General features: G+C 37.5%; 1 protein-coding gene across 1 annotated transcript; it reads right to left on the bottom strand.

Moving 5' to 3' along the window:
* Positions 1–6,974: 6,974 nt before the first annotated feature.
* LOC121999319 lies at positions 6,975–10,698 on the bottom strand. Its single transcript, XM_042554017.1, has 5 exons — positions 9,367–10,698; positions 8,330–9,144; positions 8,136–8,241; positions 7,497–8,058; positions 6,975–7,195 (listed from the first exon to the last, which is right to left on the bottom strand). The coding sequence occupies exons 1-5, from the start codon at positions 10,696–10,698 to the stop codon at positions 6,975–6,977; spliced, it is 3,036 nt and encodes a 1,011-aa protein (XP_042409951.1).
* Positions 10,699–13,053: the final 2,355 nt, after the last annotated feature.

The following is a 13,053-nucleotide window of genomic DNA, read 5'->3' on the forward strand; positions in this document are numbered from 1 at the left end:
TATACTTCAAAATACAAAAAATAGCTAAAATTAATTACAAATAATCACAACAAAGGAGCAGTTGGGCTTGCGGCAGGGCGAGCTTTTAGTCACGAGTTGGCGACAGGTCAAGCTCGCAGACATGAGTTGATGGTCAGCCAAGTTCATGGTAGGGCCAAATTGTCGGCCATGTGTTAGGAGCCGACCATACTGCCATCTGCTTTCTGGAGGTCGGTTAACTTACGGGCAATAGTTGGCACCTGCCCAAATTGTAGCCGACCAAGCTACCGGCAATGTGCTGCCAGTCGGCCACTCTGTCGGCCGCGTGCTGGGGGTTGGCTATGCTATCGGCCGTGTGTTGGGGGCTGGCTACGCTTCCGCCCACATGCTGACGGCTAGCCAACAGCTAGCATCCGCCTAAGTTGTTGGTCGCTGCTAGTAGTTGGCAAAGCTTCCGGCTACATGTTAGCAGCTAGCCACGCACTCGGCTAAGAGGTGGCGATAGCGAGTTGGCTGCCGAAAAAGCTGGCGACCATGAGATGGCGATCGATAACTTGGTTCGCTATGAATTCATGAGTAGCCAAGGATGGAGAGACGACGAAGATAGAAGCGTATCGGATATGTCGCTGGAGAGAGGATGAACATCGAATGTCGAAGAAAGTCACGTGTGTAACAAAAATTAGGGTTGTGCCCTAATTTTTCAGCATGGACTTACCGACAGAATTGTGATTTCGTCGGAGATCCCCAAAGAGATCATAATTTAGTCAGCATTCTCCGATGAAATTGTAATTCTGTCGAATCATAACTCCGTTAGTAAATCTTGCCTACGATGATTTCCAAATGAAATTAAATGTTCGTCGATAGACTTGTGATTCCGTTGGTAGACCTTATGTATTTTTTAATATTTCCCTATGATTAAGTTGATGGAATCCCATTTCCATCATGGGTCTCCCGAAGGAATAAATTTTCATTGGTATTCCTCAACGGAAATGGGATTCCGTTTGGGATCCCTGATGGAATCTAAATTTTATCTGGAGATACTGATGAAAATTTATTCTATCAGTATTTCCGTCAGTATTCGTAGGTTTCTTTGTAGTGATGGCACCTCACCAAACTAAAATATGACCTCGATTAAGAAAAAATCTATACTAGTACCTGATTTAGAGTTGGTAGCAGCATAAAACGACATATGGAGGGGCCTAGGATATGACATCACACTACACTACCATGGTCGGTGGATGCCCTCTCAATTAGATACACTTAGATGCAGATGCTTCAGATATAGTAACACCTCTTTAGAGATAACTAGAGTGGGCATGTGGACTACTAGAGCAGGACATGAATGGGATGTAGGACACCTCGAGGAGCATCGAGACGACGTGGATGGAGCTTTACTAGAGATTACCACATGTAAGGAGAGTGTTGTGTGAGTGAGGAGAAGAGCTGAGAGGGGATGATACATCAAAGGGAGATATGATGTAGAGGGTGAGGATTGTATGTGGGAGAGACAGGGTGAGGTGGCAATGATGTACAGGTGAATAAATTCACCTTGGAATAATAGTCCGCAGTAAACGACTCATAGTAAAGATATTTCAAATCCATTTATGGCTGAGGCTTTGCCAAATATCCCAAGAGGGTGAATAGACCCATTAGAAAGGTCTATCTAGACCGCAGTAAATAGCTCATGGTAAAGACACTTCAAATGCATTTATAGCTAGGGTTTTGCCAAAAAGCCCAAGAGGGTGAATAAACCAAACCCACTAGAAAGGTTTATCTAGTACGTAGCAAATGACTCACAGTAAAGACATGTCAAATCTATTAATAGTTTGTCACTTGCTAAAAGTGACTCTGAGAGGCTTGGAGATGAGGCATCGGATGATCCTAGGCTCACAGGCAAAGGAAGAGGTTCGACAGAGATGATGTAGAGCCATAGGCGGCTCATGGACACTTGGTGGAGATGGACATTGATGATGCTAAGATATATGCAGTATGGACAACGACAAGATACATGACGATTTGTGTCACATGATGATGGACGGTGTTGATTGATACCTCATCTTCAATGTCTCATATGGAGGGTGAGCAAACAACCGACACAATGAACCTTGCTTCCCAGAGGCAGAGAAGCCTCAGGGAAGTAAGGTTCACCTTCTTGACGGTTCACCTCCTTGAGGTGACTAACTCAAGGGTCCACTCTCTTCACTCAAATATGCACTATAAATACCTCATTTTCGGAGTTGGAGAACCCTCATATAAGCTCAAATACAATGAATACAACAAGAAATGCAAACTATACACTATGTGAAAAATGACTTTTTACTTCGTTGATTACCTGAAGTAAAAGACCTATTTTTACCGAAGTAGACACGCGTGAAGTAAAAAGATTCATTTTACTTCGGATAAACTCCGAAGTCGTAGGCCCAGAAAAATGAAGTCGTATTGGGTGTCGGGTTCGGACATATTACGAAGTAAAAAGTGCATTTAACTTCGTCGGTTTTTAAAAACACTGAAGTAATTAATCCTTTTCGACTTCATCGTTTAGTATTTGTTGTGAAGTAATATACCTACTTTAACTTCGGTTAAAAATGAAGTAATGGATTACTTTTACTTCGACATATATCGTTAATTCCTGAAGTAATTATCGATTAAATTACATTTAGCTTCGTTCTGGATCAAAGTAATAGATAGATACTACTTCGGAATTTTTGGTAATAACCGAAGTAGTTGATACTATTTTACAGCAACAAATTGTATTGCTTCGAAGTTATAAGTAGATTTTACTTTGGATTTTATGAATAAAGTGAAGTATTTTTTCTCTTTTTACTTCATTATTTTTAGACTTCAGTAATTTTGAGCATCACAAAAGGTAACTTCATAAATCTGCAATTCACTCCATATACAAAACAAAAGGTAACTCCATTCAATTCTCCCTAAATATGTTTATACGCAAAAGGTAACTTCAGTACTAGTTCACAACATTTTGAACGAGCCATAAAAAACCAAATATGGTCAAAATAAGCCATAAAAAATCAAAAACATGTACTAGTTCATTCACACAACCGGCAATTCACTCCAAGAACGAGTACACAAATTCACTCCATTCAATTCTCACTTCATCATATTGTGTCTGCGTATAGTACTGGTTCCTCACACAACCTGCAAACTGCAATTTAGAAAGAACCATCATGTTATGTTTTGTAACTGAAAACTTTAAATCAAAACACAGTAAGTTGACAAAAAAATCATGAATTAAATTAACAAAAGCATAATAAGACAAATAAATATGTATTTTTATATGCACTCTTATAGTAACAATTTTGTTCGAATTATAACATGTGGGTCACAGAAGCCTAAATAAATTTGGGCCTTACATGCTCATTATTTTACTGGACTAAAAGTTGAGGCATTGTCTATCACAAAAGAATATTTTAAAAAAAATCTGCCTGAAGTAAGATCAGGTTGTGTGAAGTCCAGCAACACTTGAAGTAAGCTAATTGGAGACCAGCAATACTTGAAGTAAGCTAACTGAAGTAAGCATTATCTATCACAAAAGATAATTTTTGGAATCCTAAAAAAATCTGCCTAAAGTAAGCTCAGCTTGTGTGAAGCTCAGGTTGCTTAACATATCTGTAGCTAACTTTTGCAAAAAATCTATTATGTTTTATAGGCAATTTCTGGAATCCTAAAAATCAAAGAGAAGTATAGCCCAGCAACTTGGATGCTTGAAGTAAGCTCAGTGGCTACAGAAGCCCAATTTGGAATGGATTTTGCAGAATACTCAACCCCCCCCCCCCCAACACACACACACACAATATTACTAAGCACACACACACACACCCCATTACTAAGCACATACACACTTTGTATAGACAAATAACTCAAAAAAACGTACCCCTATTCACCTTTCCCCTCTTCCCATAGGAAAGTACGCATGTTAGCCCCAAATCAGTTACTAATTTCCCCCAGCTACTAATAGAACTATGCATAACACAGTTTTGTATAAAACCATAAACATGGTGTCATCTAAGGGCGAGGAAAAAAAGAAGGAAAGAAGGCATATCAAAGCATGAGAAGAAAGCAGTAGTAGGGCGTGAACGATTTGATTCAATGTGCAACACTATATCGATTTGATTCAGTATGTGCATTCCTATTCAAAATGGAAGAAATTCACACACCTTCCTCTCCAACTGTAGATCCTCACATTCAACAATCTCTTTCATGTACCGCATGACACAATATCCACATTCAACACAACCTTGTTGTTTTAGATTACCCTAATGAATCAAAGTTAATGCAAAGTTAAAAACCAAATAAAAATAATAACCAGAAATGCATGTTTTCAATAAGACATACCGTCAACTGTTTGAAAGTAGGTCGTTTTGGATTACCCCTCATACAAAGGTACGTCCTCACTCCACTACATTGTAAAAATAGAACTTATTTCATTTCATATTTGCTAATCAATCTATTCACAATCTACATAATCTAAAACATACTTGCACACTGTAGTTTTCCAAGCGTTATCTCGGTTCCTATTACTCATTGAGTCCAACAAATAAATTGTATCTTTGTCCTCGTTTATAATGGTCAAGATCCAGTGGTACCTGCACGATTGTCAATATATAGCTAAGCTACTATGTATTAGGAATTGAGCAGGGATTAAAAATATACCCAGTGTTGTATGGGATAAGGCATATGTTGTCTCCGTTTGATGCTTTCAACTGATTAGCAATGTGTTGTGAAGAGGTACTGCCATCTTGAGCGGCTGGTATTTTGTTGGGATCCACAAATGACACATACTCAGCCCTGTTTGTTTCCTTCAAGTACTTGTACAAGTAACTGCATTCAAGTAATAAAAAATATGGTTACTTAAGACATGAACTCATGCAAAGGGAAGAATTGTATATAAGGCATAACTTACCCCATGTAAACCAAAATTTGCCTGGACCCTATCTCTCTCATTTCCATACAGCGCATGACATCCTCTCTCAACAACGATGTACTCACATTACGTCCAAACATGGCTTCATCAAATTCGATAGGAATGGTCTCCTCCTCAGTCATCAGTCTAACAACATAAGAATACAAAAACTTGCATGGCATTGGTAGAGCACTTTCAACTTCCTTGAATTTATTTTTCTCATCAGGAACCTCCAAAATAGCAAATGGTGGTGCAGGTTTCTCCTTTTTCTGTAATTTTAAATAATTGTAGCAAAATATATAACTATAGCAACAGAAAAGTGAACTAAAAATACCTTTGTCGTCGGAAATGTCACCAACTCTTTTGGCCAGCCAACCACAGTTCCAACAGCATCTACCATTACTGTTGGTCCCGACTTAAGTGGAATTGGAAGCTCCGCTTCCTCCTGTAAAACAACATCAACAGACACCTTTAAGTTGCCTTCCCCAAGTGGAGCATTGTGCAGCATAACATTTGGGCCTCCGTCAGATACTATCATGCCATATGCCACCACATTCCCCTTATTCTTCACAGCCAAATGACATTTTTTTCCCCTGAACAATAAGATATTATGTTTTAATATCTAAAGCTAGGAAACAAATTTAATGTACCAAATATAATATAAAACCTCATTGAATGAACTGCCGCATTCAAAAACTTCCACATCATCTTCCAATCTTTGAACTGCCATGTGCGATGACTTGTTAGATACTACACGTTCAGAAACTCGATCACTTGTTTCTGGAATAAATCAAGCAAGAAGAGCCTTGAGTTTTTCAACTTCAGCTTTCAAACTCTTTGTTTCCTCCGCTTGCTCTTTGAAGTTTTCAGCCAAAGCCTTTGACACCAACTCCCTCTTCTTCCTTGGAGTTTTGAAGTAGACTTGGGGCTTCACAAATCCCCCTACACCTCTAACCCTTCCATAATGTTCTTGGCTCCCTAATGCAGTAGTTAATACGTCATTGCTTCCAGAAGATATGAACTCTCCCCCCTTTTTCTTGTCCAACAAATCATCCTAAAAATATGGAGGTAACATTAAATATCCAATGAAGACACTTTTTTCACTTATTATGAATGAACTTGAAATAAAACTAAAATAATACAATTTTTTCAGCAACTTCAGCAGTCTCTGTATTTGTGATGTTTCCGGATTTGTCCTCGCAGGCCTTACGCCAACGTAATGACCTATCGACTTCCTCATCCTCCCTGAATATTTTTCTCTGCCTCTACAATTCCAAAAAACGATCATTTAAAACATGACGTACTACATGAAAAGGATAATATAATGTTCCATGGATTACCAATTCAGTCTCCAAGCCAATGTAACCCTTGCGAGACATTTTGTGATGATACTTGCAATGGCTCGTCCGTTCCTTTTGTTTTTCATGAGTGACCTATATCACGTAAAAAAAAGTAAATTTATAGAAGAATTGCTAGAATTTAAAAACAATAGGATGGAGTATGATGAACTTATTATATATATTCCTGCTGTACATGAACTTATTATATATATTCCTGCTGTACAGAACTTCATTTTGTTAATTAAATGCCCTAAATGTTTTAAATCTTGGTGCATATAATAATTTAAATATAACATGATAATATCATCAAGTACCTCCCAAGATGGATGTAGCCTCTCATCAACAAACGCTTTCTAAATTGCAGATAGGATCTGATACTGCTCCGGTGGTGACCTCAGTTTTTCAGAATTATCTCTATATGGCCAGACAAACCTACTGTTGAGTTTGTTTTTGAAGTCTCTCCATTTCTGGCCTACTGAACTCATCACTGCCGCCTCGCTTTGAGGTGCTAAGTCGAAGACATTCTGTAACACACCGCAGTAATTGCTATCAGTTTGTATATTGAAAAAATCACAATGAAAAAAAAAACATAAGCAATCTCATAAGGAAGTGTATTATTGGATTATACTCACCGATATTTCTTCCCACACTTTCTGTTTCATGTTCTCTGGAACAGTGGGCCATGACTTTTTGTTAATTGGCACCATGGATCTAACAACAGAGCCTATGAAAGATTATAGTGCCTTCCCATTTTCATTGTACACAGGTCGTCCCATGTCATCATATTCAATCGTTGACTTTTTTCCCCATCTTGCAGCAGCAATAAGTCTGCACATTGATGTAGGCCCCCGAGTCTTCTTCTGCCCAGTAATAGAAGGTTCTTCTATTTCAGTCTCTCCTCGTAGCTCTACAGCGGCTAACCCATCAACATCTTGGTGTAGTTCGGTGTCCTCAACTACACGTGGCTCATCATATTTTACTATTTTTTGCTATTTTTTAGGACGCATTTTTCTTTCCCCTGCATATAGGAAAATAAATGATGAGATAATGGTATATAAAGTCTGCAGTGACAATATAATAAAAGAAGACGTGATACAAATAATAACATTAACACATACGAACAAGTAAAAATAATACTAGTAAAAATAATAAATATTAATGCAGATGACATAAAAGTGGAAAACATCATTTTTTCTTGTTTGTTACAAAGAAACCCTCTTTAGAAGATCTAAAGTATCCTTCACGTGTAGGAGTACAATGAATATCAACATTATCAATTGGTTGAGCTTCGGGAATTCTGGTCCAAAGATCCTCTTCTCCCTCGTAACATCTATTTGGAACTGGAAGCACTATTGACCACCCTTTGTTCAGTGGGTCAGCAACATAAAATACTTGTCTAACTTGACTTGCAAGCACAAATTCATCCTTCAGGTGGCCTTGTTTGTTCAGATTAACTAAGGTGAAGCCACATTCATCATTGTATTGTATTCCTTTGTCATTTGATACCCATGCGCACTTGAAAAGAGGAACTTGAAATTGATGATAGTCTAGTTCCCATATCTCTTCAATAACTCCATAAAAAGTCAGATTCTCTAACACGGGATTCTTATCTTTGGCACTACAAACAAGCATCGTGTTGGCAAGTAGAGAAACACCACTGTTTTGACAAACTTTCTCATCATCCCGCTCTTTTGTTTGGTATAAATTGCCATTTATGACATAGCTATCACACTTTAAGACTTGCACACGTGGTCCATGGGCCAGCCAACCCAATGACGATGTCATTCCACCATTGCAACTATCGATTTCAGCAGCCACCTGACATGCATTCATATTAATTAGTGTGATCAAAATAATGATTAACCAATATTGTATGTTAGCATCTTCTACATCACCTTTGCACGAAACCAGTCAATGAACCTCTTATTATGAGCATCTTGTATCCACCTTGCATCTTTCTGTTTCTTGGGAAACATTGTCTTCAAGAAGGATTTGTGTTCGCTGAAGAAGTAAAGTTCTAAAGTTTTATTTTCATGAATAAATATGGACTGCCAAGTACATATAATTATTAGTTATGCAGTACACTTACATAATGTATGGAGATATTTCTTCTGTATTTTCTAGAACAGTCAAGTGTGCTTGTTGGAGATCAATTTGTTGGACGATGATTGATGAATTTCTTGCTGAGAATCCAAGAATGCTTGCGTTTGGGTCACGTAGTGATTTAGGGGCCCCAACAGGATCAAGGTCATTGAGATATTCTGAACAAAATTCAACTGCTTCTTCTGCTGCATATCTCCGAACAATGCAACCTTCCGGATATTTTCGACTGCCTACGTAACTTTTCAACACCTTCATGCATCTTTCAAATGGGTACATCCATCTGAAGTAGACTGGTCCACATAATTGGACTTCACGAACAAGATGAACTATTAAGTGGAGCATGATATCGAAAAAAGAAGGGGGGAAATACTGCTCCAATAAGCAGAGTGTAACGATCAAGTCAGATTGCAGCTTATCTAACTTGGCTACATCGATAATCTTGCAACAAATATCTTTGAAGAAGAAGCATAATCTTATGAAAGCATATCTAACATATTTTGGCAGAGAATTACGTATGACTATTGGCAGGAAGTGCTGCATTATAACATGAGAATCATGTGATTTCAAGCTACTCAGCTTCATCTCATCCATGCAGACAAGATTCTTCATGTTTGATGAGAAACCTTCCAGAACTTTTATATCCATTAATGACCTACATACTTGTAATCTCTCATTTTTTGTGAATGAGCATGCTGCAGGAGGTAGATATGTTCTTTTCTCACCAATTTTAGGAGTCAATTGAGGCCTAATTCCCATCTGAACCATGTCCAACCTAGCTGCCACATTGTCCTTGGTTTTTCCCTTGATGTTCATCAAAGTATTAATTAAAGACTCGAAAACGTTTTTCTCAATGTGCATAACATCGAGACAATGCCTAACATGTAGGTATTTCCAGTATGGAAGATTGAAAAAAATTGACTTCTTCTTCCAACATTTACTGAAATTTGTAGCTCCAACATACTTTTCTTCTTCAATGTCTTCCACAATATTCTCCTTTGCTTTTTTCCTTATTTTCCCCTTCACACTTGTTTTCTTTCCAAACTCACATGTTATGTCTGAAAGCTTGTCAAACAACTTAATTCCAGATAATGGCCTACCTGCTTCACCAAGTTCCTCCATGCCATTAAACTCCTTTATTTGCCTCCGATATGGATGAAATCGTGGTAGGAATCGTCTATGCCCAGCAAATGACATTTTCTTCCCATTTTGTAAGTGCTTTGCATAAGTATCCTCACCACATATTGGGCATGCGTAATAACCATGTGTAGTATATCCACTAAGGTTACCATATGCAGGAAAGTCGTTGATGGTCCATAAAAGAACTGCTTTAAGAGTGAAAACCTCCCTTCGATAAGCATCATAAACTCCATCAACTCCTTCCCACAACAGCTGCAAATCATCAACAAGAACCTCAAGGTAGATGCCGATATCGTTTCCAGGCTGTTTCGGCCCTGAAATGAGCATCGTTAGCATGATGAATTTCCTTTTCATGCACATGTCTGGAGGCAAATTATATGTGGCCAGCATGATTGGCCAGCAGCTGTAGCGAGTACTAAGATTGCTGTGAGGATTAATTCCATCGGCTGCAAGTGCCAGGCGAATATTTCTTGCCTCACTTCCAAAGTCGGGCCACATATGATCCACCAATTTCCATGACGGTGAATCAACTGGATGACGTAACTGACCAACAACTCTTGTGCTATCTGCATGCCATGTTAAATTTCTAGAAGTTTCTAAATATTTAAACATGCGCTTAAATCTTGGTATGGGAGGGAAATACCAAACCACTTTGGCAGGAACACCTTTCTTCTCAACATTTTTCTTGGTTAGCTTCCATCTTGATAAGCCACATTTCGGGCAGCTTACGCAGTCTTTATATTGTTTCCTATAAAGGATGCAATCATTGGAACAAGCATGAATCTTTTCATGACTCAAAGCCAAACAACTCAACGTCTTCTTTGCTTCATAAATTGACGATGGCAGATTGTGGTTATCTGGCAGCATGTCCCCAAAATCTGCTAGTAGATCTGAAAATAGAGCATCACTCATCCCATGCCTTGCTTTGGTATTGTATAGTTTTACAAGTGCACACAACTTTGTGTAACGTTTGCATCCCTTATACAGTGGCTTCTCTGCTTCCTCCAAAAACTTCATAAATGCTTCTGGATTTTCTGTATGGTTATCATATGCTGCCTCACACAAATTAACAGTTTCAAAATCATCATGACAATTATCAGTTGGCTCTTGGTTGACACTCGAATTTAATCTATCCTTCTCCACAGCCTCGCCATGCCAAATCCAATTCAAATAATTTTTACTAAAACCATTGAAGTAAAGATGCTCCCGAATCCACATAACCGCTCCCTTTTTAAGATTCATACATTTGCAACAAGGACAATGAATTAAATTAGGGTCGATATGTGGATTCTGCAAACAACTTCTAATGAATTGTTCCACACCCTCCGCATACTCTTTGGACCTCCTATCTAAGTAAATCCAGGATTTATCCATTATAGTACAACAGAATCCCAAGAAACTTCTTCGGAATTATCATGCTAAAATTATTTACCGCTAGCTCAATGTGTTCTTTGATCAAAACCTGAAGATACTACATATATGTTAAGCAAAAGTTAGAGTAAGATTGCAAAAAGGTAGTCAAATTCATATCGAGCACAGTTCCGTATTTTATACTCATTCCAACAGTTGTCAATATTTTCTACTCATCATGAAGAAAAATAATGCATATTTTGTACAATATGTGGATATATAAAGAACGAAAGCATGGCACCAGTTGAATTTCTAAACACTTATCTTTTTTCGAACATGCACACTCAATCATTTGACATATGAATGCTCTTAAATAGATTGAATCTATTGGGTTGTCAGCAATCCAGTGTCGGAGACCATTCAGCCTAATAGTAGTAAAAGAAAACCCCTCTAAGATTTTAAAGTTAGTTTTTCATAATCATGCTGTTGTGACTGTTGAAATTTGTGATGGAAGCAGTTTTGAGTTCGTTTAATCCAATTGTAACCAAATTTCTTGAAATTTATGGTGGTTATAAACTGTTCATGGATGGAGCATTTCAGAATGTAGGAGATATGCTGGGTTGCATTTATACAAGTTGTGTGATACATTTTCAGAGAGCTTATATAAGTTTTTTTATTAGAACTTTTTTTTGTCATCCTGAGGAGTTAGGAAAGGTTTGAGATGTAACTATAGAAAGTGTGAATAGTAATTTTATTTAGTTTTGTATTTTTACTCTCATATTTTTTTTAGCCAAAGATTTACTTTGAATTTTATTAAATTATTTATCTTAAGTGGTATCATAGTTAGAAATTGTTAAATTAAAATGTTGTATTTGTGCTGGATGAAGCAGTTACACATTTAATCTCAATAAGTGATAGCATAGTTGAGATTGTCTGATTCTGAAATGCTGTATTTGGGATCTTCATAGTGGATGAAACAGGTAGCACAAAGACAAATTATGTTAGGATGGTGAGAATTTACTTGAACTATTAGTGAATGTTGTATTTAAAAGTTATTATCATCATCTACCTAGTGGAGAAAATGCTAAGCTATCTTATGCCAAAGAGAGTAGCAAATAATAGAGAGATGTAATCACTCTTTATCAAATTATACCTAGTGTGGATCGAGTATACAACACAAGGCATTAGATAGAAATTGGATGCATCTCTGTTTTATTTCAATCCATTTCAAGAGGACAAAGATAAAGTATCTGATCACATTTTAAAAGATAAGCTGAAACTATTACATATATTTATATAAAGAAAGGAGGAATTCATCATCAAGATTTGAATAGGAGTGTAGTGGTCACCGAGAGAGCAAGGACAAAATAGAAATTATAAAGGTGAGTGTTCTAGCAATATTGATTTGTATATGAATGTTGATGGTTGCTTAGCAAATTGTCTTAACAAGGAAACAAAAACACACATTAGTTACATTAGTTTTTGCTATCTCATGGGAAAACAATCCATCTTCTATAGTTGATATTTAAATTCAACTGGTGCTATGGTTGCTTGCATTAGGAGGCAGGTATTTCTTTTTTAAGAAAAATTAATACATGTGGAACTGAGATTTTGAGGGACAACTTGAAGGAGTAAGAGTACAACACATGTCTTACTCTAACTTGAAAGCATGCGTATTTTTAGGTAATGACCTCGTAAACATAGAGACTGAAAAAAAAAAGCAAAAAAAATTTCCAAACACTTGTCTTTGTTGGAAGAATAGCACCAAACCTACAACAAATTGGAGACCGTCTAAAACATGATTTTGCAAAATAAAGGAGGAGAAAAAGAAGAAGAATAAGAAAAAGAAATCGAAGGAAAGAAAACATACGGTATATCTCAAACACTTGCAACCTAAACCCTGCGTAAGAAAGTTCAAGTTGCCAAACCTTATTTTTGGCTGACTGCTGCAAACCTTCGTCTCTGTTGCCTAAGACTCCAAATCGGAAGCCCTAATGAGGGGGAACGGAGAGGACTGAAATGAAGGGGAAAGCCCTAACCCAAGAGGAGCATCGGAAGCCCTAACCCAAGAAAACGAAAGGAAGTGGGGGGAAATAAAAGTGGTCAGAGACTCTTTATAAAAATAAAAGTTAACTCTTTGTACTATTACTTCGGAGTAAACACTAAAAAATGTATTCACGACGTTACTACTTCGGTATTTAACAAATTTCCGAAGTAATAGCT

The sequence above is a fragment of the Zingiber officinale genome, chromosome 7A (genome assembly GCF_018446385.1).
Source record: "Zingiber officinale cultivar Zhangliang chromosome 7A, Zo_v1.1, whole genome shotgun sequence".
Classification (NCBI taxonomy): Eukaryota; Viridiplantae; Streptophyta; class Magnoliopsida; order Zingiberales; family Zingiberaceae; genus Zingiber; species Zingiber officinale.